This window comes from Alexandromys fortis, unplaced genomic scaffold, assembly GCF_014885135.2.
Source record: "Alexandromys fortis isolate MF-2015 unplaced genomic scaffold, M_Fortis_MF-2015_v1.1 scaffold_5, whole genome shotgun sequence".
Taxonomy (NCBI): Eukaryota; Metazoa; Chordata; class Mammalia; order Rodentia; family Cricetidae; genus Alexandromys; species Alexandromys fortis.
In genome coordinates, this window is record NW_026067924.1 from 24,720,458 (window position 1) to 24,742,931 (window position 22,474).

A 22,474-nucleotide genomic window follows, 5' to 3' on the forward strand; every position below is an offset into this window, starting at 1 on the left:
TGTGTGTGTGTGTGTGTGTGTGTGTGTGCGCGGCTTTCAAGAAAGAACTATCCTGGTATTCACTCTGTAGACTAGACTGGCCTTGAACTCAGAAATCCTCCTAAGTCTGTCTCTTGAGCGTTGGAAATAAAACCATGTGCCCCCACAACCCAACTTTCTTATAGAACCCAGGACCGTCAACCCAGTGGCGATAGCACCCACAAGGGGCTGGGACTTCCCCGTAAATCACTAATTAAGAAAATGCTCGATAGTCAGATCTGATGAAGACATTTCCTCAACAGAAGTTCCCTCCAGTCATATAACTTGAGCTTGTGTCGAGTTGACATAAAACTAGCCAGAACATGGGCGTTTGAAGATTTAGAATGAAGGGATATTTTCCTATTAACTTATTGTTGTCATTGTTGTTGTTATTATTGTTATTGAGACAGGCTCTTGCTATGTAGCCTAGGCTGACCTAAAAATCATTATATAATATCGCAGGAAGGCCCGGAACTGACTGGTAGCTCCTGAGGCCTAACTCACCATCTTCCTGTTCTCATGTCTGGAGTGTTGTGATTTCAGATAAGAGACACCAGATATGGCTCCTATCAATGTTTGAAGATTCCTAGTTATTTACATACAATGAGAGAAGAGCAACAAGAAAATCCACCATTCCTGATTTAAGTCACCTTTTCTAACCTCTGGTCCTCCTGAAAGTCAAACACACACAAAACAAAATATAGAACTACATTTTGCAGGATTTTTTTTTTTTTGAGACAGGGTTTTTCTCCATAGCTTTGGAGCATGTCCTAGAACTAGCTCTGTAGAGAAGGTTGGTCCTGAACACACAGAGATCCACCTGCTTCTGCCTCCTGAGTACTGGGATTAAAGGCGTGAGCCACCGCTGCCCAACTGGGGGAGGGATCTTTTTTGAAGGAGGTTAAATGACGTGCTTTGAAAACAGACGATGTTATGTGTATGTAGTTCCTTTATTAAAATGGACCCAAAGTTCTGATCTCAGTGTTAAAGTTCTTAAATGGCAAAACATTAGTGAACCAAAGCACTGTGTTGCCCTGTTATTTGAAAATTCACTTCAAAATGAAGCACTGTTTAAACGGCACTCTTGTGAAACTGCTGTGACCTAGAAAGATAGAAATGGGTTGGATCAAGTTCCCTTGCTGCTGCCCGTTTCCTTCCAGCTCCTCCTCAGGCACATGTGCCCACCGCATGAAGGTCACTGTCTGCCCCTGCCTACTTAGCTCATGTGAGCAGCGGGATTTCTGCAATCAAGAAGAGCACACTCACTTCTCGATGCCATTTTCCCACTCAGGCACTTCTTTATTTTAGAAGCAGTGTGGCGTGCAGTCCCTTTCCCTGGAGAAACTAGCTTTGCTTGGGGTTTGTTTTTGTTTGCTTGCTATGCATCCACAGGTATCCAAACCCAAATCATGTGTAAGCATGTGGAGAGTACTGCCCCACTGAACCGTGTCCCCAGCCGGCGTGCCTTATCTGCGTGTTTGCGGTCCCAGCCTGTGACAGATGAGATAACGACTTTGCAAACTCATTTTGTCTTAGAAAAATATTGCACCTGGAATTAGGAAGATGCTTTGGTTAATGATCTCGTTCATCACAGGTTTTCTATGTCTTTAAATACAATGTGAATTTGGAGCCGGCGCTATGGCTCAGAGAGTTAAGGTGCTTGCCATCCATCCTGACACCCCAAAGTTAGACCTCTCAGACCCACGTGGCTGATGGAGAGAACTGACTCCTGCCAGTTGTCCTCTCAATCTCATACATACTATGTTGTGTGTGTGTGTGTGTGTATTCTGTATGTGTGTGGTGTGTGCTGTGTGTCTGTGTGTGGTATGAGTGTGTGTGGTGTGTGTGTGTGCTGTGTCTAAGTTTCAGTTCGTGTGTGGTGTCTGTGTGTGTGTAGTATATATGTCTATGTATGTATGTATGTATGGTGTGTGTGTGTGTGTGTGTTTGTGGTGAAGGGGGCATGGCAGTGTATGTCTGTAATGCCTGAATTTAGAATATGGTGACAGGAGGAACAGAGAGGTTCAAGGCCAGTTCTGAGCTACACAAGTCCTAGGCCAGCCTGAATTCCATGAGACCCTGTGGTGTTTACAGTGTGTCACATGAAGAAGGACACTGACAGTTTCAGAAGCCAAGGCCTTCACATTTGTCATTTGAAACAAGCAGTGGGGTGTGAGGGATGCAGAACCCCTCATGAGCATTCACTGGTGACGGACAGAATTAGATAGTTTTGCTGAGTTACATATTTTTCTTAGTAATATTTGTAACACCACCACCAAAGACATTTAAAAATAGGAGGAAAGCATTAAACTGTCTCTTCATTGGACAGTGTTAAAATTGGTGATGGGCTAGTGACACTGGACAATGTTAAATTTGGTGATGGATTAGTAAGATGGCTTAGCAGTAAACATATTTGCTGCCAGGCCTGATGACCTAAGTTCCATCCCCAGACTTCACAATGGTAGGAGAGAATTGACTCTACAGATTGTCTTCTGACCTCCACACACATGATCCGGGACATACACAGATTCACAACATACTCATATACACACCTAAGCTAAACACAACAATTTCTAAATTGAGGAAACCTTTCACTGTTTTATGTAATAAATATTTTCAAGATTCACTGCTTGCAAAAGGCCAGAAAAATCTATGTTCTTATCTCCTTTAAATATGGATAATGAAATCTGAATGAAGACCCAGTGCAGAATATACAAGGTAGAGGAAAAAAGACTTCCCTGTTCTGAGTCTTTACTGAAACATTTAGAAGGTCAAGACCTCAAAGTGTAGCAGGCTTCTGTGTGCCTCTCTCCTTGATGTGTCCACCCAGATTCCAAACATCCACACAGCGGGTATTTACTCAGACATCAACTTTTATCATCACAAGACCCATTTGTAAGCAGATCATCAATATTTATCCACCCATGCAACTTGGTAAATCTGTGTTTCACTTCCTCCCTGTGGGTAAGAAACACTCGGATATATTCACTCATCATAGATGGAGGGAGGGACATTTAATGTGTTTGATAGTACTTGATGCCCCGGAGATCACAGATCAGTAGTAGAGATGGGTCCCCAGGGAGGTGCAGCCTTAGCCGCAGCTAAGAGGCATGCTGGGAGTCACAATAGGAGGAGGGTCTAGTCCTGTGAAGACTAGGTGGGAGATAAATCCTGCCTGAAGAAAATAGAGAGAGAGAGAGAGCTGGTGGGTGACTGTAGGCAAAGGTCTGGGACTGCAGCTCAGTGGGAGAGCATTCACTCAGCAAGTTCAAGTCCTAGGTTCATGCCCCAGCACTACAAAGAGAAAATTTTAAAAAGGCTATCAACAGTGCTCTCGTTTATAAAATTTAGTTGTAAGGTAAATGTATGGATTCATGCAAGCTTTTGTTATTTGAATCAGAAACCCTTCTACTGCAGTGCAAAACAAGAAGGACAAGAAGGCTAGGGAGATGGCTCAATGGTAAAAGCACTTGTTGTACGAGCATGAGGACCAGAGTTCGGATCCCCAGCAGCCATATAGAGCCAGGTGTGGGTGAGCATGTCTGCAATCCCAGTGTTGGGAGGTGGAAACATGTGGGTTCTGGGGACTTGCTGCCCTGTGTCTAGCCACAACACTGAGGTTCACTAAAATACCTGAGGAAGACAACCAGTCAACCTCTGGCCTTCACACCAACATGCATGGAGTACAGCCCATACACATGCAAACACACACACATACTAATGCATACCACACACACATACATAAACTGCTGATCATGAAATTCTAGAGAAAGAAAGGTCCAAGTCCAAGATTGTCCAAGTTAGAGCAAGACTTGGGTTTGGGTGCACCCAAGACTGGCCAGTGGGCTATCTCTTCCTAAGTTGGGGTTTGAGAGAGCAGTCCCACTGGTCTCTTGAAGTCCCTCTTGTAGGAGAGAGAAGGGTTCACAAAGCTGAAAGCGCTGGTGATTATTTGTAGTTAAAAGATGGGGGAGGGGGAGGGAAATGGGAGGCGGTGGCGGGGAAGAGACAGAAATCTTTAATAAACAAATAAATTAAAAAAATAGTTTTGCCCTAGGAAATGAAAAGGAAAACTATAATGTATTAATATGTAATCTGTTTCTTTCTGCAGTGGTGTTTTGGCCTCTGTTCTGTTTGCTGCAGTGTTCACACAACTGCTCCTACTCAGTTCTCGCTGTGTGTTTTAACCTGCAACTTGCACTGTTTGGGGGAATCAAAATAAATAACTTATAATTAGCGATAAAAAAAGGATGCAATGAAAAGAGGAGGAACAAAGCAAGGATGTATATCAAGTGAATGGCCTTTATACACAGTTTACAACAGACCAGGGACTTGCTGTTGATTACGAATAGAAGCCTTAATTAGCAGGGACTTAACACAGGACAAATAGACCTCTCTTAGCTAGGATTTATCACCAAACAAACAGGAATGTCTTTTTAACTGTAAACAGAACTGTAAAACTGCAAGGTATATTTTAAATCTGCAAGGTGTATTTTAAATTTAGTTTTTCCACCAACTACAGTAAGGTTGTTGCTGTTTTGGCTTTACATTACCTGCACATATGACAACACATTCTTATTCTCTGTTTCTTGATTTCCTATCTCTTTATCTTCATCTCTTTCTCCCTCTCTTTCTCTATATCCATTTCCCTTTCCCACCCCCACCCCATCCCAGACCAAGAAACACAGCCCAAATCTGTTTTCAAGGGGCAGGCAAGATGGCTGAATGGTTGAGAGCACCAGTGGTTCTCGGAGAGGACAGGGATTGGTTCCCAGCACTCACAATGGTCAATTCACAACTGCCTAGAACCCCAGTTCCAGGGGACCCGGCACTCTCTTCTGGCCTCTCTAAGCACTGCACAAATATGGTACACAGACATACATGTAGGCAAAATACCCATAGACATAAAATAGAAGCAAATATTTTTTTTAAATATAATTTTTTTTATTGAAAAAAAAAAAAAGATTTCCGCCTCCTCCCCGCCTCCCATTTCCCTCCCCGTCTCCCTTTCCCCCCTCCTCCCTCTCCTCTCCCCCTCCCCCCCACTCCTCTCCCCCTCCCTCTCCAGTCTGAGGGGCAGTCAGGGTTCCCTGCCCTGTGGAAAGTCCAAAGTCCTCCCCGCTCCATCTTGGTCTAGGAAGGTGGACATCCAAACTGGCTAGGCTCCCACAAAGCCAGAACATGAAGTAGGATCATAACCCAGTGGCATTGTCCTTGGCTTCTCAGCAGCCCTCATTGTCCGCCATATTCAGAGAGTCCGGTTTTATCCCATGGTTTTTCAGTCGTAGTCCAGCTGGCCTTGGTGAGCTCACAATAGATCAGCCCCACTGTCTCCGTGGGTGGGTGCACCCCTCGTGGTCCTGACTTCTTTGCTCATATTTTCCCTCCTTCTGCTCCTCCTTGGGACATTGGGAGCTCAGTCCAGTGCTCCAGTGTGGGTCTCTGTCTCTATCTCCATCCATCTCCAGATGAAGGTTCTATGGTGATATGCAAGATATTAATCAGTATGGCTATAGGATAGGGTCATTTCAGGTTCTCTGTCCTCAGCTGCCCCAGGAACTAACTGGGGACATCGCCCTGGGCACCTGGGAGCACCAAATCTCTGAAGCAAATATTTTTTAAAGGTAGCTTAAATGCACAGTAAAATTTTACCGAGTCAACTTTTGAAGCACACATGTTAATTAGCTTTGTATAATTTCTAGGGATAAGGGACACGTAGAAGGTAGATTAAGTTATAATGTAAAACAAGACAAGGCTGTTTTTAAATAACAGGATCGGATGCTGAGTTTGCTCAGTGGGGAAAGGCCGACAAACCTGACAACCTCAGTTCAATCCCCAGACCACAAAGTGGAAGGGCAGAACTAATTTATGCAGGCTGTCCTCTGACCTCCACACTTGCACTATCACATGTGTGTGCCTGAACATACACACACATCCATACACACCACATCCATACCATACATATACACACCACATATACCATACACACACACCATACACACACATTATATATACCATACACACATATCATACACACACACCATACACACAAACACACCATACACACACACACCATACACACATATCATAAATACTATGCACAACAATAGTAATACTGATGATGAAGATACATTTAAGTTACTGACGGGAAAGGTGGTGCCATTTTGTTTTCTTTCCCAGGTCCCTCTAGAGGTCACCATAGAGCACTGGTGTCTCTCCAGAGCAGGTCTTAGCTCTTCACTTTTACCTGGGGACAAGTGATCTCCTGAGGGCGGTCCTCCTAACAGGTGTACAGCTTTGCCCACAACAGGTGCAAGCCCACAGGTTCTCACACACCTGAGTCCCTGTTAATGCCAGAATCTGCCTTTTCTTCTGTCATTGCAGCCTGAACTCTATTGATGTGAAGTACCAGATGTGGAAGCTCGGAGTCGTGTTCACGGACAACGTAAGCCTCTTTCGCTCTCCTTAGATGTCTCTGTGGAGCTCTTGCAGACAGAAGGAGGTCACTTGAGGAAGCTAGCCAGACACCAATGCAGTTAATAAGTATGGCGTCTGAGAGAGACCCGAGCACAGACACTTAACCCAGCCTATCTTGTATATTAATATAAGAAAAACTTGAAATTTTCCATTTATGTTTCAGAGGGACCATAGTAGATTGCAAAGGTTTATAGATACTCAAAACATACCTAAATAAAAATTAATGCAAAGGTTTATAGATACGCAAAACATACCTAAATAAAAATTAAGTAAATATTCATGCTAAAGAGGAAGATGAGTGGGAGGAGGAATATTGGTAGTGAATAGATGGGTGGGTGGATGGAGAAACCAAGGAAGCAAGATATTTATGAAAATACCATGATGAAATACATTGTTTCATATATGTTTTTTAACCTAATACATTTAAAAATAGTGGTGCTTACTTTTTCTCCAAAATTAAGTACATTCAATTATTATGTTCTTATTCTTGATTTATTCTTACCAAAAAGCCTTTAGACAGTAAACATATGACCCAAGTATACACCTAAACATGATTGAATCTAGTCATCCATCATCAAAAGATGTCTCTGCACCTCACTGTTTAATTTTAATACTGTTTTCTTTTAGAGTGAATGTTCCATTTTCCTCATCTCTAAAGTCTGTGACAACAGCAAGTTGTCGTCCCTCCATCCCCATCCTCCACCCATCATCCTGGGTACTTCTGAGAATGTCACAGCTTATCTTTTTAGTACAGTTCATAGCCACAGTCTTAGAATACCAGCTTGCATGTATTTTCTCACCTAACGATGGAAAACTTCTCAAGGTGCAGAAGCTGCCCAACTCCTGCTTCCATTGGTATCTTCCACCCAGGTAGTATGCTACACTCTGGCATGGGCACACTGGGGGCATTTCCATGCCACAGTCCTTGCACAACCCTCTTTTGCCCAAGTGAGTCTGACTTTAATATTTTAATTTCTGTGGAGTTTCTTGTCATCCAGAGAACTTGGGTGTTGTGCGTTAATCCTGAAGACGACCTAGACAAGCCCCTTCAGACATCTTTCTGAGACCCCTTAGGCTGGTCAGTCACTTGCAGTTTTATGGTTTCTGTTTGGCCAGTCACTTCTCACATGCCGTCAGGTCTTCAATAGTTTAGTTGGTCTCTGAAAAGCAATGAAGGCAATAATCAGATGAAATGTGGGATTGGCGGTGGCATTTTTTTTTATCATGCAAAGAGGGTAACTTTTAGTATAAATGTGAGCAGAATACCAATGCTAGGAGCTGCCCGTTCTCCATCTGTCACTCAGACTTACTGGTACCTCCCTGTCAACCAACACCACCGCCATGACAAGTTTCTCAGTCATTGGCTCCTCCTTCCTCTCGTCTTCCCCATGTGTGTCCCTTTGCTCAGGCTTTTCATTGTTTGATAGCTTGTGAAATTACTCCTCCTTCATGTCCTAGGGCAAGTGTATCACTTCTAACCCTTCCTGCCAACTCCTCGGTGACTTTTTCGAATGCCATTTTTCTTTTCCTGGCTTCAGTCCCTCATTGGTTATGAAGTCCTGCATGGCCCCAGACACCCCATTTTTTCTTCCTGTTGTTAAAAGTTAAGATTAGAATCAGAACAACAGTTCTGCTCCTCTCCTGTGAGTGGATGCCATCCGGACACAGCATCTGCAGGAGAACTCGGCTCCAAGGGGCTGAAGCCACCACTGGGCTTCTGTCCTGCATCTTCACTACCCCCACCAAACATGGACATTTTCACCCTAACAGAAGTGGATCATTTACATGAATGACAGTTCAGGAAGCTGGAGAAATAGCTCAGCAGCAGTCCAGAGCTCCTGCTCTCTTGCAGAAGACCTGGGTTTGCTCTCCAGCTCTGGCAATGGGCAGCTCACAACTTCTGTAACTCCAGTTCCTGGGGAGCTGAGTCCCTCTTCTGGCTTCTGAGGGCACTGGGCTGTGTGCCCATACCTAGACATAGGACACACACACATACACACCACACACGGGAAGAGAGAGAGAGAGAGAGAGAGAGAGAGAGAGAGAGAGAGAGAGAGAGAGAGAGAGAGAATTAAAAGGCAATAATCCTTCAGTTTTGATTCAGGAGACTTCTCCAGGCAGCACCAGGTATGTAGTTAAGGTCACTACAGGTGTTAGTGACATCAAGGAGTGCTTTGTTTTAGGACTTATGTTCATACAAAGTGCAATACTGCCTTAATCAAACTCCTCGGGGACAGTGGATTCTAACTAATAGATTTAACAAGCTTGGTGTGTAGATAAATGAAGAGTAGAGAAGAGAAGGAATCAAAGTTACAGGATTCTTGGGTTGACTGTAGACAAGGGTTCCTGCACCAAAACAGTCTTGTCCCTCAGTGACATTCAATGGCATTTCTTATGATCTGGTGGGATGTTCTTTGAAGTCTAGTTGATCCTTACAGGGCAGCCCCAATAACAAGGAATTCTCCGTATAAAATAGCACCAAGCTCCTGCCGTCAGAATATAGGGTGATCATTTTTATTATTTGTGAGAGGTTGAAAACAGTTTGTGTAGTTAAAGGAAAAAAAATTACACTGAGCCTTCTATAACAAACTAAGTAAAGATAAAATGTGCAAAGATTGAATACAGCTAATTAGATCTGAAGAATTATAGTCTAGAAAGAAAAGGGCGAGTGCAGTGGTTAGCGTGGAGAGAGTTGGCAGTGGCTCTTACCAGTTTGTTTTTACTGTGGGTTCTGACACATCTTATCACTCTTTGCTCCTGACAGTCCTTCCTGTACCTAGCCTGGTATATGACCATGTCCGTTCTTGGACACTATAACAACTTTTTTTTTGCTGCTCACCTCCTTGACATCGCGATGGGATTCAAGACCTTGAGAACCATCCTATCCTCAGTCACCCACAATGGCAAACAGGTAAAAGATCATCTTTCCTTTAGAGGAACTAAAAACAGTAAGAAAAGAGCCTGTGAATATAAATCCTGACCTTGGGTGACAATACGTGGCTTGAAAGATGGTCTGTGCCTTTGATTTTATAAATTCTGATTAGTAATTCCACAGACCCTGTAACCTGAGTTTAAGGATGGACTTGATGGATTCGTTGTGTGATCTTAGATAAATGAATTAATATTTGTCAATATCAAATCCCTTTTTGGTAAAGTACAACCAATAACAGTCCCTTGTCAGCGTCTGTGAAGAGTGAGAACAAATCCAGCAGACTCGGAATCATCTGTGTTAACACCGAGGAAACTAGTTCGTTTTGCTTATGAGACAGTGTTTGCTCCATCTGATACTGTGTTGTGCCAAAAGCTGTTGCACAACCCAGATGCATTAGTTGCACTGGTAACAAGATTTAATTGCAGTTAAATTTAATAAGAATCTTCTCTACTTTTTTAATTGAATAAAATCTTAATGATCCTTTAGGCTTAACAATGGCATGCTGACATAGGGAATAACTGGTCTAGGTCCAGAAAACCCACTGACACTCTGATGGGACTCAGCTGCTCATGCTGGATCTCTCCATTACTGTGACTTGGTGCAAAAGTATATTTGTACTTATTCATCCGTTGTTTCATGGGTCCAGTTAGTGGTTAAAACTTCTGTGCTAACTGTCTGCATTAACAGCCTCTCTGGCTCAGTACATTTTATAATCAGGGTCCGTCCAACCACTGGAATGGCAGCCACCTTTATTGCCTTTACCATAATCCCTTGTTTTCTAAAGTCCGGCAAGTAGCTCCTACGCATGTCACCTAAGGTTATGATAACACTGTGTCAATGCAATTCAGAGGCGCCATGACAGGCAGAATGCTGTGCACTCTGCTCACTTGCCACTTGGTGGGTTGTGACAGCGCTCCCAGCACACTGAACAGCTGGAGAGACGGCACAGCAGATAGAGCACTTACTGCTCTTGCAGAAGAGGATCCTGGTTCAGTTCCCAGCACCCATGTTGGGTGGATCACAGCTGCGTGGAACTCCAGTCCCATGGGATCCCCACACTATCTTCTGGCTACTTCAGGGACTATACACACATGGCGCACATACATACAAGTAGGTGCACATACATACACATAAATAAAGACTTGACTCACAATGCAGGAGAATACGTCATACAATATCTTCCACCAGGTAGTTGGAGGGTAGCAATGGGAGCCATAAAGCTGCTTTCTAATGTGGATCAAGCTCAGCATGAAATACTTTGACAGACTGATAAAGAAAATGTGCAAATGAGCTTCACTTGTGGGCTAAGGAGGTGGCAATAACGAGGGTGTGAATCACACTGGCTTTTCGCCAGGAAGTCCAGGTGTGTTGGTAGAGCGCTTCCCTCCCACGCAGCTGTCAATTACACAGGTCATGCATCCTGTATTCCTAATAGACGCTAAGTGTCGCTTTGCTTTCAGCTCGTGTTGACTGTCGGCTTGTTAGCTGTCGTTGTGTACCTGTACACTGTTGTGGCGTTCAATTTCTTCCGGAAGTTCTATAATAAGAGTGAAGATGGTGACACGCCGGACATGAAATGTGATGACATGCTGACGGTAAGCTCCTGAACTTGTAATAAAGCCACCCACTCCTCCCATCCATGTCACGGCACATCTCCTCATCCCCAGAGCAGGAGAGGAGGCACCGGGCACAACGAAAGGTTGAGTGGCTTCTCACACTACGGCCGTTTTCATTTTAGCACAGCAGAAAGGACCACGTCTGCCGTTTATGCACCTGTGTTTGTTCAGCTTGGTAATTGGTACACTTGCTGAGAAATATAGTTAGGATGGGGAGCTATGCGGTCCTATTAGCTTGTTACTCATGCATCCCAGGACAGCAGATAGAATGTTCTCCTGCGGAGTGTTCTGGAGTTTTGCTTTTGACTTGACTTGTTACCTGACATTACTAAAATTTAAACAATATATCTTAACAGAGCTGATACTTTTGCTTTGACACTGAGTGTCTTGTCCTAACGGTTCTCTTTTGGTCCTGGGAAAAGTTAACAGATGTTTCAGCTTTCCTGTTGTTGTATTATATAACCTGCTTTTCTGATGATGGTTGTGTTTCTGGAATAAAATACCCCGACCAAAAGCTACTTCCAGTAGAGAGGGTTTATTGTGGCTCACAGTACTGGCGGGATAGAGTCCATCATGACAAGGAAGACAAGCAGCAGAGGAAGTCATGAAGGCAGGAGCAGGAGGCCAAGCAGTCACACTTCATCCATACGTAAGCAACAGCAGGTAGAGCTAGGAAATATGACCTCACAGCCCCTCCCCAGTGACGTATTTCCTCCAGTGAAAATCTGCCTTCTGAAGGTTCTGTAACCTCCCTGAACAGCACCACCAGCCAGAGACCAGGTTTTCAAACACAGGAGCCTATGGGGGACATTTCATATGCAAATCAGAAAAAACTACTGTCCCTGAGCACTTAGATTTGGGAGGAGAAGATTTTTTTTTGATTTGTTTTGTTGTTGTTGTTGTTGTTGGGAGGAGAAGATTAAGACAAAGGATCTGTTGCTGGCCGCTGGCCGGAGAGAGCAAGGGCTTTCCGTGAGCCATTCACTGGACACCTGCGTGGTTGGGGTTGTGTGTGAATGTCAAGGGGCTGAGACGATGGTTCTGAAATTTCTCTCAAAAGGAAATGTCCCAAAAGAGTGACATGAACAAGATACTGATACTGTGATGGCTAAGTTAGGTAATTTTCCACTTCTTTGGAATGGAATAGAGTAACTCGAAGTACATATAAATAATAACAGAAATTAAACCATGATAAAGTTGCTTTCTACAATCATAAAATACAAAAAGACATCAATAAATGGAATTGACGCCGTGTACAAGACCCTGGGGGGAAAATGGTAGAAGTGAATGCCAATCTTTCTATTTAAGTCAGTAACAATTAGGACAGACTTGCATCCTTAAAATAATGACAGATTTTAAGAGAGAGAGAGAGAGAAAAAAAAGATGTTCTGTTTATGATATAAAACCTAGAATCCCGTAAAAACCAAAAATGATTATTTTTGTGACTGACAAATGTAAATATTTGTCCTATAGACAAATGATAAGTTGGCCAAAATGCATTCACCATGACAAAGAGGAGGCAATATCCTTCCCTTGCACAGTTCTTATCAGACCCTTGAAAAGACATAAGCCCGGGCCAGCAAGATGCTCGGTAGGGAAGGCACCTGCCTCCAAGCCTACAGCCAGCCAGTCTGAGTTCAGTCCCCCAGGCCTGCATGATGGAAGGAGCGATACCTGAATGGTGTCCTCTGACCTCTACACCATTCATGTCGCACACCCCACACACATGATATACAAATAGAAAGTAATTTTGGTAATGTAAAAAGCATTAGAAAAAAAAAGAAGACAATACACAAAGGGTCAATTATGTGGCTGGACAATGCACGGTAACATTAATTTATTCAGCTCTTACATCTGAAGAGATGCCCAACTCTTACTGTATAGAAAGAAATGTAGGCCAGAAGAGCAGAAAACCAGAGTTCATTATTAAAAACATTAAAGCTTGCAGTAACTCCAGCCAGGGGTTGATGGGGATGGTAGCACATTCCCTCTTACTGGAAAACTTGAAAGAGATGGTCGAATATGTATCAAAGTCCATTTGTTATCCGTTAGCTGCTCTTATCACGAGGCCCTGTGTGGCTCTCTTCAATCTCTAGGCACAGGACCTGGCATGGCCCAGTTTACACTCAATCTCCGCACACGTTTCCACCGTTTTCCTTCATTTTTCTTCTGAATACCCCGGGCTCTCCTGATTGGGCTTGTTTAGCGGTCGAGGATGTGAGTCCGGAAGGTAGAGAGACTTGCCTCCATGTCCCTTTATCCTCGGCATTGCCAAGATGCTTGAGAACAACTTGAAGGCGTGAATTGTGAATCGTGGCCCGTGGTTTCAGAGGTGGCAGACGGTGGTGGTGGAGAACTCATGGTGGGGCAGATCAGTTTGCATCTTGATGGCCATGAAGCAGAGAGCAGTGGATTCTGAAGGGCAGGATATCCCGGGGGACCTGTCACCAAGACCTCCTTCCGTCATCAAGGCCACACCTTTTACTCCCACCACATTCCAGTGTTACCATCTGCCATGTTCAGATCATCCAAGGATTCATCCGCTCCTTAGATCAGAGCCCCGATGGCCCAGCTGTCTCTGAAAATACCCTTGTGGATACTTACATATCTTATGTGCTTCTTTATTGAATCAAGCTGACAAGCATACTTAAGCATAACAGTCTCATTTTAGGATAAGGAAGTGGGCTCTTGACTTAACTAGATCCTGGCCGTCAGCAGTTTGAGGGACTTTGAGAGTCATTAGCAAGACCGTTGGTACTATCTCTGGTTTAGGCTTTTCTCTCTGCACAGGGCACGAGCTTTTTATCTTGTCTGTGGCTGTGCTGAGCTTGGTGAGGAATGATCTCAGGTGTCCCCTTCTGCGAGAGAAAAGAGTCTTTTGCTGTCATTAAATTTTAAATTTAAAAGTAATTTAAATTACTTAAATTACAGTGTGGGTGGAGGGCTGTTGTCAGCGGGGACTTTCAACCTTTGGTTGTTTGGCTGTCGTCATTTCCAGCAGGTGGCGCTGCAGTCAAAGTTTTACAATTTCCATGACTCATTCGGGGATTTCTTCTTCCCAGATGATGGTGTTTTATTCTAAGAATCTAATTAAACCCGCTCTGTCCTGATAGGGTTTGAACTGCCTCTTCAAGAATGTAGGAGGAAAAAGTGAAAATAACAGTCTACAGCCTGTGGTAAAACAGTGAGGGTAGCTGAGGAGATGGGGCATAGGAGGACATTTTTGCCCGGAAGCATGGGCATCTCCAGGGAAGCTCTGCAGGACCAGTGGAACACCCCCTATCCCCCCCCCCCAGTTTCTCAGATAATGAAAATAAGAGGCAGCTTGGTGAAATTAGCTGCTCAGACGGTTGTTGGAGATCATCTCTGTTAAGTAACTGATCTCACACATCTGACCTGACCTTTATCAGCATCTCTGGCTCCTGCTTCCTGGTTCCCTTTTTCTCTGCCACACTTCCTCTGAGCTTCTTCCCATCACAGGCTTCCTCCCTCTATCTCTACCTCTGTCTCCTGCTCCTTCCCCGGCCCTGCCCTTCCCTTCCCTTCCCTTCCCTTCCCTTCCCTTTCTTTTCTTTTCTTTTCTTTTCTTTTCTTTTCTTTTCTTTTCTTTTCTTTTCTTTTCCTTTCTTTTCTTTTGTTTTTCAGACTCTCTGGAAGAAGTATAGTTTTTTGCCCCCTAAGCTGCTGCTTCTTCTACCCTAACTAAACTCAGTCTATGAAAAAAATCTGGAATAAAGGGATTCTTGTTTTCAGGAAAGAATGATAATTTGACTGGTGAGCTCTAGATGCCAGTGGATGTCCACATACCAGTGCAGCCATTAGGAGCTTGTCTGGAAGGCTAAGGGTACTGAAGTCCCAAGGACAAGCCTGTCAGCTCATTAGCCAGGGCCAGACAGCTGAAGGCATCACTACCACTCTCTGTGGCCCCAGTTCCACACATTCAGAGAAGAGCATGGGGCTTCATTTCTCCATGGTAAAGATAAGCAATGTGTGTGGGATAAAGAATTTAAACAGAAACCAGGGGTACACCGTGAAAATAAATTATCCTGTATTCAAAAAGGCACTGTGGACAATTTTAGCCTCTGAGTTTTAAGGAATGACTGTCGTGTCCCAAAGGGAGATGTTGGGTTTTGCTTTGTTTCATTTGAGTTACTCTCTTTTACATTTCGAACTTGGACACAGGCACAGTAAATGGCACCAACAACCTGGACCCCTGAGCCCTGAGAAGACTGGGTGTGCAAATAGAGCCAAAACCAGCCCGAGTATGACAGTCTTAAACCAGCTCTCTCCAGAGGACTCTCTTGGCTTCTCTGCCACAGAGAGTCTTTTCTAGGCTCCAAAATAGTCCTGCTGGCCCTGGGAATTTGTACGGCAGTGGGGGTTCAGGGCAGCTGTCACAATGTTTTTGGCTTATTGTATATCTGGCTGGTACAGTACCTTTATGGGTGTGATGGTTAAGATTGATTATCAAGCTGACAGGATCACATGGGGATGGAACGGTGGGCTGTGGGCCAAGTGCGGAGCTGTAGGGGGCTTTGCCCCTTGCCATGTAGGGAACAACTAAGACTACAATGGGTCTAATTTTGGAAGGCCTGTAGACTTATGTTCCCAAAGTATGTGCTTTGGAAGAGGATGGGGAAGGATACCACGTAGCACAGAGTCTGCACAGCAAAGACCTGGAGCTGGGGATGGGATAGTGGGGGGGGGACTGGGGATATGAACGTTGAAATGAGAACTTACAGATGAGTGGGGCCCAGAGTACAGAGTTGAGGTGGGGAGCTGAGATTATCTGGAATGAAGTTAAAAATCTAGACGCTGTGAGCCAGGGACTCTCAAATTGGCTTGACTCTGTTCCCCAGGGGACCTTTGTTATCCAGAGCCATTTTTTTCTTTATTATTATTACTATGGAGAAAGTCACTATTAGCAACTAGTCAGTATATACACAGTATGGCCCCATCACAAGGAATGACTCAATCCTTGTACATATTGAGTATTATGGTGTATGTATGAATGGTAGTGATGCTGAGACCAAGTCCTGTTCCAAAGACCCTGCAGCAAAACCTCTTTCCTGTGCACCATACCTCAGCAGATGTAGCAGGTGTTGGCTGCCCTTTGTTTTAATGAATGAGTTTCTCGCTCCTCCTTATCTTCCCACATCATCTTTCTTCACTCTTGCAGACACTGAGTAGAAAAGATCTCTGCATCCCATTCAACATTCATGAATTCTAAGTGAGAGGAGAAGCCAGCAATTCTGCCTTAATCTAGCTCCATTTCGATGAGTCCCTGTTTCCCCCCATGAGGCTTTTACTTTCCTCTTCCATGTCTGTCCCATTGTGGAAATAACCAGATAATACAGCTTTATATAACTCAAGGCCCTGTAATGCGATTGTCATACTGTGTCAGCTCATGTGCTTCAAAGCCACGGTGATAATGAAGCTCTTGTCTTTCTCTCCCAAGTGACACAAATGCTCTAAACCAAGTGAAGAGTGTGGGGTTTTGATTAGGAGATAGTGGTGTGTATCAACCACATATTCATATCTCAGGGAAAAGGATTAAGACTGAAGACAGCCCAGAGCACGAAGATCCTTCCCATTTAGAATGAGGACTGGACACTGGAGAGAAAGCCTCATGTCAGTCGCAGGTCAAGAAGGGTGGTGACCCTCACAAGTGTCTCTGTCCCTGTCTTCCAGTGTTACATGTTCCACATGTACGTGGGCGTCCGTGCTGGAGGGGGCATTGGGGATGAAATTGAAGACCCAGCGGGAGATGAGTATGAGATCTACCGCATCATCTTTGACATCACCTTCTTCTTCTTTGTGATCGTCATCCTTTTGGCCATCATACAAGGTAAGCCATACCCAGCTGAGGCTCCTAGGTATCGTGACTTTGAGTCACCTGCTGCTGAAGGCAGAAGGCAAGGTGGGCTGACAGTATCGTGTTTTCTGCCAAGGCCTAATGGAACCTTTTCTTCTGGTATTTCTTCCTTGTAAAATCTCTAGGTGGGGCATAAAGAGGTATGTGTTGATGTAAACAAACAAACAAGGGAACAAGCAAGCACAAAAGCCTCATAGCTTTTACCAGAAAGGGAATGGGAGGTAGCTTATCCTTGAGCCAAATTTGAGTGATTGATCATGGCCTGGGAACACAGACGTGGGTTACCCTGAATCCTATGTTCTAACATGGAAGTGGTTTTATAAAGCTTTATAGTTTTATAAAACAGCAAAAGGTTCTTAAATCAAGGCAAGTTTAAAAGACCCCAGTGAGGACCTCAGAGAAGTGGTTCTAGCAAGATGAAGCCTTTCTATAGGTCTCAGATGCTGTCTAATGACATTTCTAGCTTTTAGGTAGGTGGAAGGTCAGGTCTGCTAAGTTAATAGATCCTCAAAGGGTTTTAATATATTAGTCACAGAATGTTAGTTCCCACACAAAAGTGGGGAAGAAGCAGGCTATGGCGGGGGGTGGTGGTGGTGCTAAAGCTAGTCCAAGATATGGTAATTAGCCCTGGACCTGCAACATTCCAGCCTCGTCACAGCTCTGCAGTCAATCTCTCTAGACACAGCTTCCTTCCAGGAGTTCTCAAGTTCTCATTGTCACGTGGGACCCTGGAATGTAGTGTGATGGGTACACTTTTTCCTCTCTCTCTCTCTCTCTCTCTCTCTCTCTCTCTCTCTCTCTCTCTCTCTCTCTGCGTGTATGCACACATGTGCACATATGCTTGCATGCATGTGAAGGGCAGAGGTCAGTTTCAGGAGTCTTCTGTTTTTTTTTTTTTTCTTATGAGTCAGGAGGGTCTTTCACTGAAATCCATGGCTCTCCAATTAGGCGAGGCTGGCTGGTCAGTGTGCTATGGGGACTCATCTCTGCCTTTTATGGGATGATTGCTCCACCAAGTGCTGGGATTACAAACACTGCCCATCTCCAGCTTTTTACCTTCTAAGAATCAAGAGTGCACTTTATTGACTGAGCCATCTTCTCGGCCTGTTTGATTTCTATTTATGGAAAAAAAAAGCATTCTACAGGGGTTGACTTCTTGTCCTGCTACACTACCAGCTTTGAAAGTGTGCAGGAGGGGTGAATCATTCATCCCGAGGCAATAGTTCAGGTTATGTGACTCTCTAAGTTCTGCCATTGTGGAGAGCTTTCAAATGAGGGCATCAGTTCAAGTCCCCTCTTCAGTACGTGGTAACTGAATAGCTCATCGTGTGCAATCATGTCGCTTCCACTGGTGACTCCCTGCTGTGTGCCAGTGATGTCTAGTAACTCGTGTTACTCTCCCTGATATCATGAGGACTATGCCAACACTTACAGTTTACGCTGGAACTCACTAAGCTATGGCAAGTCTTGGTAACTTGGCTACAGTGTGTCACTGCCCAGGCTGGGATTAGAATCCATAACTAGACTGAGCAGATTGGGGACATTGGGCTCAGAATCTTTCCCTGAAACCACAGAGCAGTGTCAAGCAGTAGTTTTTCCTCTTCCTCTGGCTGAATTGTAGTGATATCTTTTTCTTCCAGAAAGTCATTCTTGTTTTTATTTTGTGTTTCCTAGTTAACACATTGATCCCAGCCTTAATTGGATGGCTGTAAATATGACATTAACCTTTACATCCCACAGGTGTGACACAATACTGGTAATGTACACAGATAAGTACAAAGGGTTCATAATCCATCTGCAATGTCTTTATAGAAGACAGCATTGTTGCTTTATAAGAAGAAAAACTTGGGGCTAGAGAGATGGCCCAGCAGTTAAGAGCACTTTTTGCTCTTCCAGAAGATTGAAATTGAGTTCTCAGTGCCATGTAGGGCAGCTCACAACTGCCTGTAATCACAGCTCCATGGGATCTAGCACCCTCTTCTGGGCTCTGTGCGTACCTACACATATGTACCCATATACACTCACAGACATACACACATACACATAAAAAGAATAAGTCATTATTTTTTAAGAAGAATAAAAAGTCAAAACATTAGGAAGTAGTAGTTGGGGAGTCATAAAACAGAAAGGAGGCAAAATTCAACAATTCCACGTATCAAACATTAATTCACATTTGATAAAATATGGGGAGTTATGAGGTTGATACATATTTCTCAGTCCATACAATAATGTTTTATTTGATTATCTTTTGGGGGATTTCTGTATTTTATAGCCATAAATCTCAACTAATCCTTTCCCCCTACAGTAAGTAATAATATAGCTTGTGTGCATGCCAAGTTCCTTAGTATTGTTTTTTTTTCTAGTTTGTCACTTCATTTTAAAATGCTTTTCTAGTGAACATCAGGTCCAGTCACTGTGTATTCTGCTCCCAGGGAGTGTCACTTCCCTAGTTAAGAAGCAGCCAGTGTGACCTCATATTTCTGCCATGTTCTGAGAATCTCCTAATGAGGTTATGTATTCTCATTTGCCTGGGAAGGAATATCCAAGGAGTTATGAGTTGAGTGATTGTTCATAGTTAATGGGGATCATGTAAATGCTCTTTTTAACACTAGGTTTGATCATCGATGCTTTTGGAGAACTCAGAGACCAACAAGAGCAAGTCAAGGAAGACATGGAGGTGAGGCATTTGTGGCTTGGGTGTGGTAGTGCTGTAGGTGATATTAGTTCATTGGTGATCACTGAATTCATTTGAAGTTGTATGTAGTTACTGTAATTTTAAAATCTTGATAGAAGGGAGGTTCTGCTTCACTTTGGCTCCTGGTGCAGACCTTCAGTATTAAGCATAGACCACTTACCTGGCACTGTGTATAAAGACAGATCCAGATGTGAGAATTGCAGAAAGATGAAGGAGGCTATTCCTAGACATATCCATCAATTGAGTTAATACCTGGACCAGCACCTGACCATAGGAGGGCTTTTTCGAATCACTGATGAAACACCTCATAACTGATCTAAGATTTGTACCTCTTTTGTTTGGGTAGTAGACTTTGCTTGGATAACTGGCAAGTTTTCAACTTCAGTTGAGAACACAGTTAATCCTGCTTCGCTAATTACTCAGTGTCGTGAGCAGGTCAATCACTAAGTCTAGATGTGTGCATGAAGGCTAAAGAAAAAAATTAAAGATATCACTAATAAGCTATCATTGTCCCATCCTCCTTCTGGAACCCAGATCACTTAGGAAAACCCCAAGATATAGTTATAATAGCAGTTAAATTTGTTCTCGGGGGGGCATGGCACTATCACAAGTGATGCTTGGCATATATTGAGCAAGTCATATACTGAGCTTCTTTCAACAGTGTGCTGTGTAGCATCTTCTGGGGAGATGTGAATGAATGCCTGTTTGTTTCTGGTAGGGCACTACATCATGCCAAAGAGGTGATTCTACCCAAGTCTTACTTGGTGGACCGATGAATGCATTGGGATTGTTTACAGCAGCATTGGTGAGAGGTTGCCTACATGAGCTAGGGTGACTGACAGCAGTTACATCACTGAAAGGCCCACCGTGATTGGGTGATAGTTTAGGACATCTGCATCCCTAGAGCTCCCAGTCCACATTACAGCTGTCCCAGTCCCACCCTGCTAACCTAACATAAGGGAAGGGTCTCTTGAGCCTGCAGCTCTCTCAGCTTCCTGATCCTGGCAAGTTTCCTGTGTCTAGGAAATTTCTGATAGGTTTCCTGAACTTTCTGAATTGTATGAGCAGTCCTTCTTCCTCCTGGAGGGATTGGCACTATGGAGAGGTAGTAATTCCATATCCCAGCGGACCTTGTTTTCATCCTCTGCTCTCCTGGGCCTTCTCTGACATTCTGTTGTCTCCCCTTGTCTTCTAGACCAAGTGCTTCATCTGCGGGATAGGCAATGACTACTTTGATACGGTGCCGCACGGCTTTGAAACACATACGCTACAGGAACACAACCTGGCCAACTACCTGTGAGTGGCCCTCACAGGGTCTCCCCCTTCCCCAGGAGCCCATTCCCTCCCATTGCTGTAAACTCCAGAAGCAGGCAGTGGTCAGACTCCTGCAGACCCCTGCACCCCTGGAGTAGGCTGCCTTAAATAGTGAAGCTGTCCATATTCATACTGAGGGACCCAGAATGGGAGTGGAGTGGCATAGAGCTCTGCAGAGAAGCCTGGCCATGTTTTGTTTTTTCAAGACAGGGTTTCTTTGTAGCTTTGGAGCCTGTCTAAAACTAGCTCTTGTACACCAGGGTGGCCTTGAACTCACAGAGATTTGCCTGCCTCTGCCTCCTGAGTACTGGGATTAAAGGCATGCGCCACCACCACCCGGTCCAAGCAGGAACCTTCTTGAGACATGTGGATCCTCCCTCCTCCCACATCCCTATTTTTGCATCCCCACCCTTTTGATGACCTATAGAACTCTCTGGGCACTACAGAAATCAATTAAAAACTGATCTTTGTTGTTTATAATGATAGTCAATTAATAGTTGTTTTTTGTTTTGTTTTGAACAGTCATATAAGTAAGTATGTGTACATGTATATGCATTTAAGTATATATAGGTATTTCATATATTGCAGGTATTCATATATATATGTATATGTATACATGTAAAATGAAAATCTGGCCTTTCTGTGGGACTAAAACAAACTACCCAGTTTATCAAACTATTATTCTTAATTTCAGATCCAATTTTAATATCAGATGGAGAATATATTTCAAGTAACATTGGGGGGAAGTGGCTGAACTATACTCAATTAAACTGATAAAAAATATAGAATTTATGAAGCTAGTCTTCAGTTAAAATTTGTCAGTGTTGATTTGAGTCTGACCAGAATCAATGGTTGTACATGCTTTTAATCCCAGGATTAAAGGATCTCTGTCTACATAGTGAGTTCCAAGCTGGCCAGGACTGCATAATGAAGCTGTAATCCTAAGAAAAAGAAAAATAACTAAGACTTAAATTTGTGTGTAATATTAGACCAGCCATCTCAGAGAATATGCTTATTTCGTTCTGGTGCTATGTAATTAATTTTCAAAAACTGTATTTGTGGTGTTTTCTATGTTTCCATAAACCAGTGCAACCAGGGTGTAGTATATAAGCATCTTTCCTGTTTGTGCTGGTGTTTTCCTGTGTAATCCAATCCTGACCAGTTTCTCTGTCTCTGTAGGTTTTTCTTGATGTATCTCATAAACAAGGATGAAACGGAACACACGGGACAGGTGAGTGAAGCACAGTGATGTTCAGAATGAAAGGACAGACGGGAAGTGATAGATAACCCTTTAGCACTCGGGAAGGATTGCTTCAGGGGGCTAGAGAGACGGCCTAGCAGTTTAGGGTGCGTTCTGCTTCTGGAAGACAGAGGTTTCAGCACGCACATATCGGCTCACAACTACCTGTAACCCAGATCCAGGGAATTCAGTGCCCAATTCTGGCCTCCACGAGCACTGCACTCGTGGACACATAACCACACAGACATCCATATTTTATTTAAAAAAGAACCATTGTCTTTAGATATTAGTCATGTTACCTTGAGAT

At 43.7% G+C, this 22,474-nt stretch overlaps 1 protein-coding gene across 1 annotated transcript in view; it reads left to right on the forward strand.

Moving 5' to 3' along the window:
- The window catches only part of Ryr2 (ryanodine receptor 2), a 551,701-nt gene extending 529,446 nt beyond the window's left edge, over positions 1 to 22,255 (forward strand). Inside the window, exons 98-104 of the mRNA XM_050142326.1 lie at positions 6,403 to 6,463; positions 9,260 to 9,406; positions 10,888 to 11,022; positions 16,735 to 16,891; positions 19,531 to 19,595; positions 20,809 to 20,909; positions 22,107 to 22,255. Of these exons, the coding sequence (XP_049998283.1) occupies positions 6,403 to 6,463; positions 9,260 to 9,406; positions 10,888 to 11,022; positions 16,735 to 16,891; positions 19,531 to 19,595; positions 20,809 to 20,909; positions 22,107 to 22,176 (736 nt within the window). The 3' untranslated portion in view covers positions 22,177 to 22,255. The remainder of the gene's footprint in view (positions 1 to 6,402; positions 6,464 to 9,259; positions 9,407 to 10,887; positions 11,023 to 16,734; positions 16,892 to 19,530; positions 19,596 to 20,808; positions 20,910 to 22,106) is intronic.
- Positions 22,256 to 22,474: the final 219 nt, after the last annotated feature.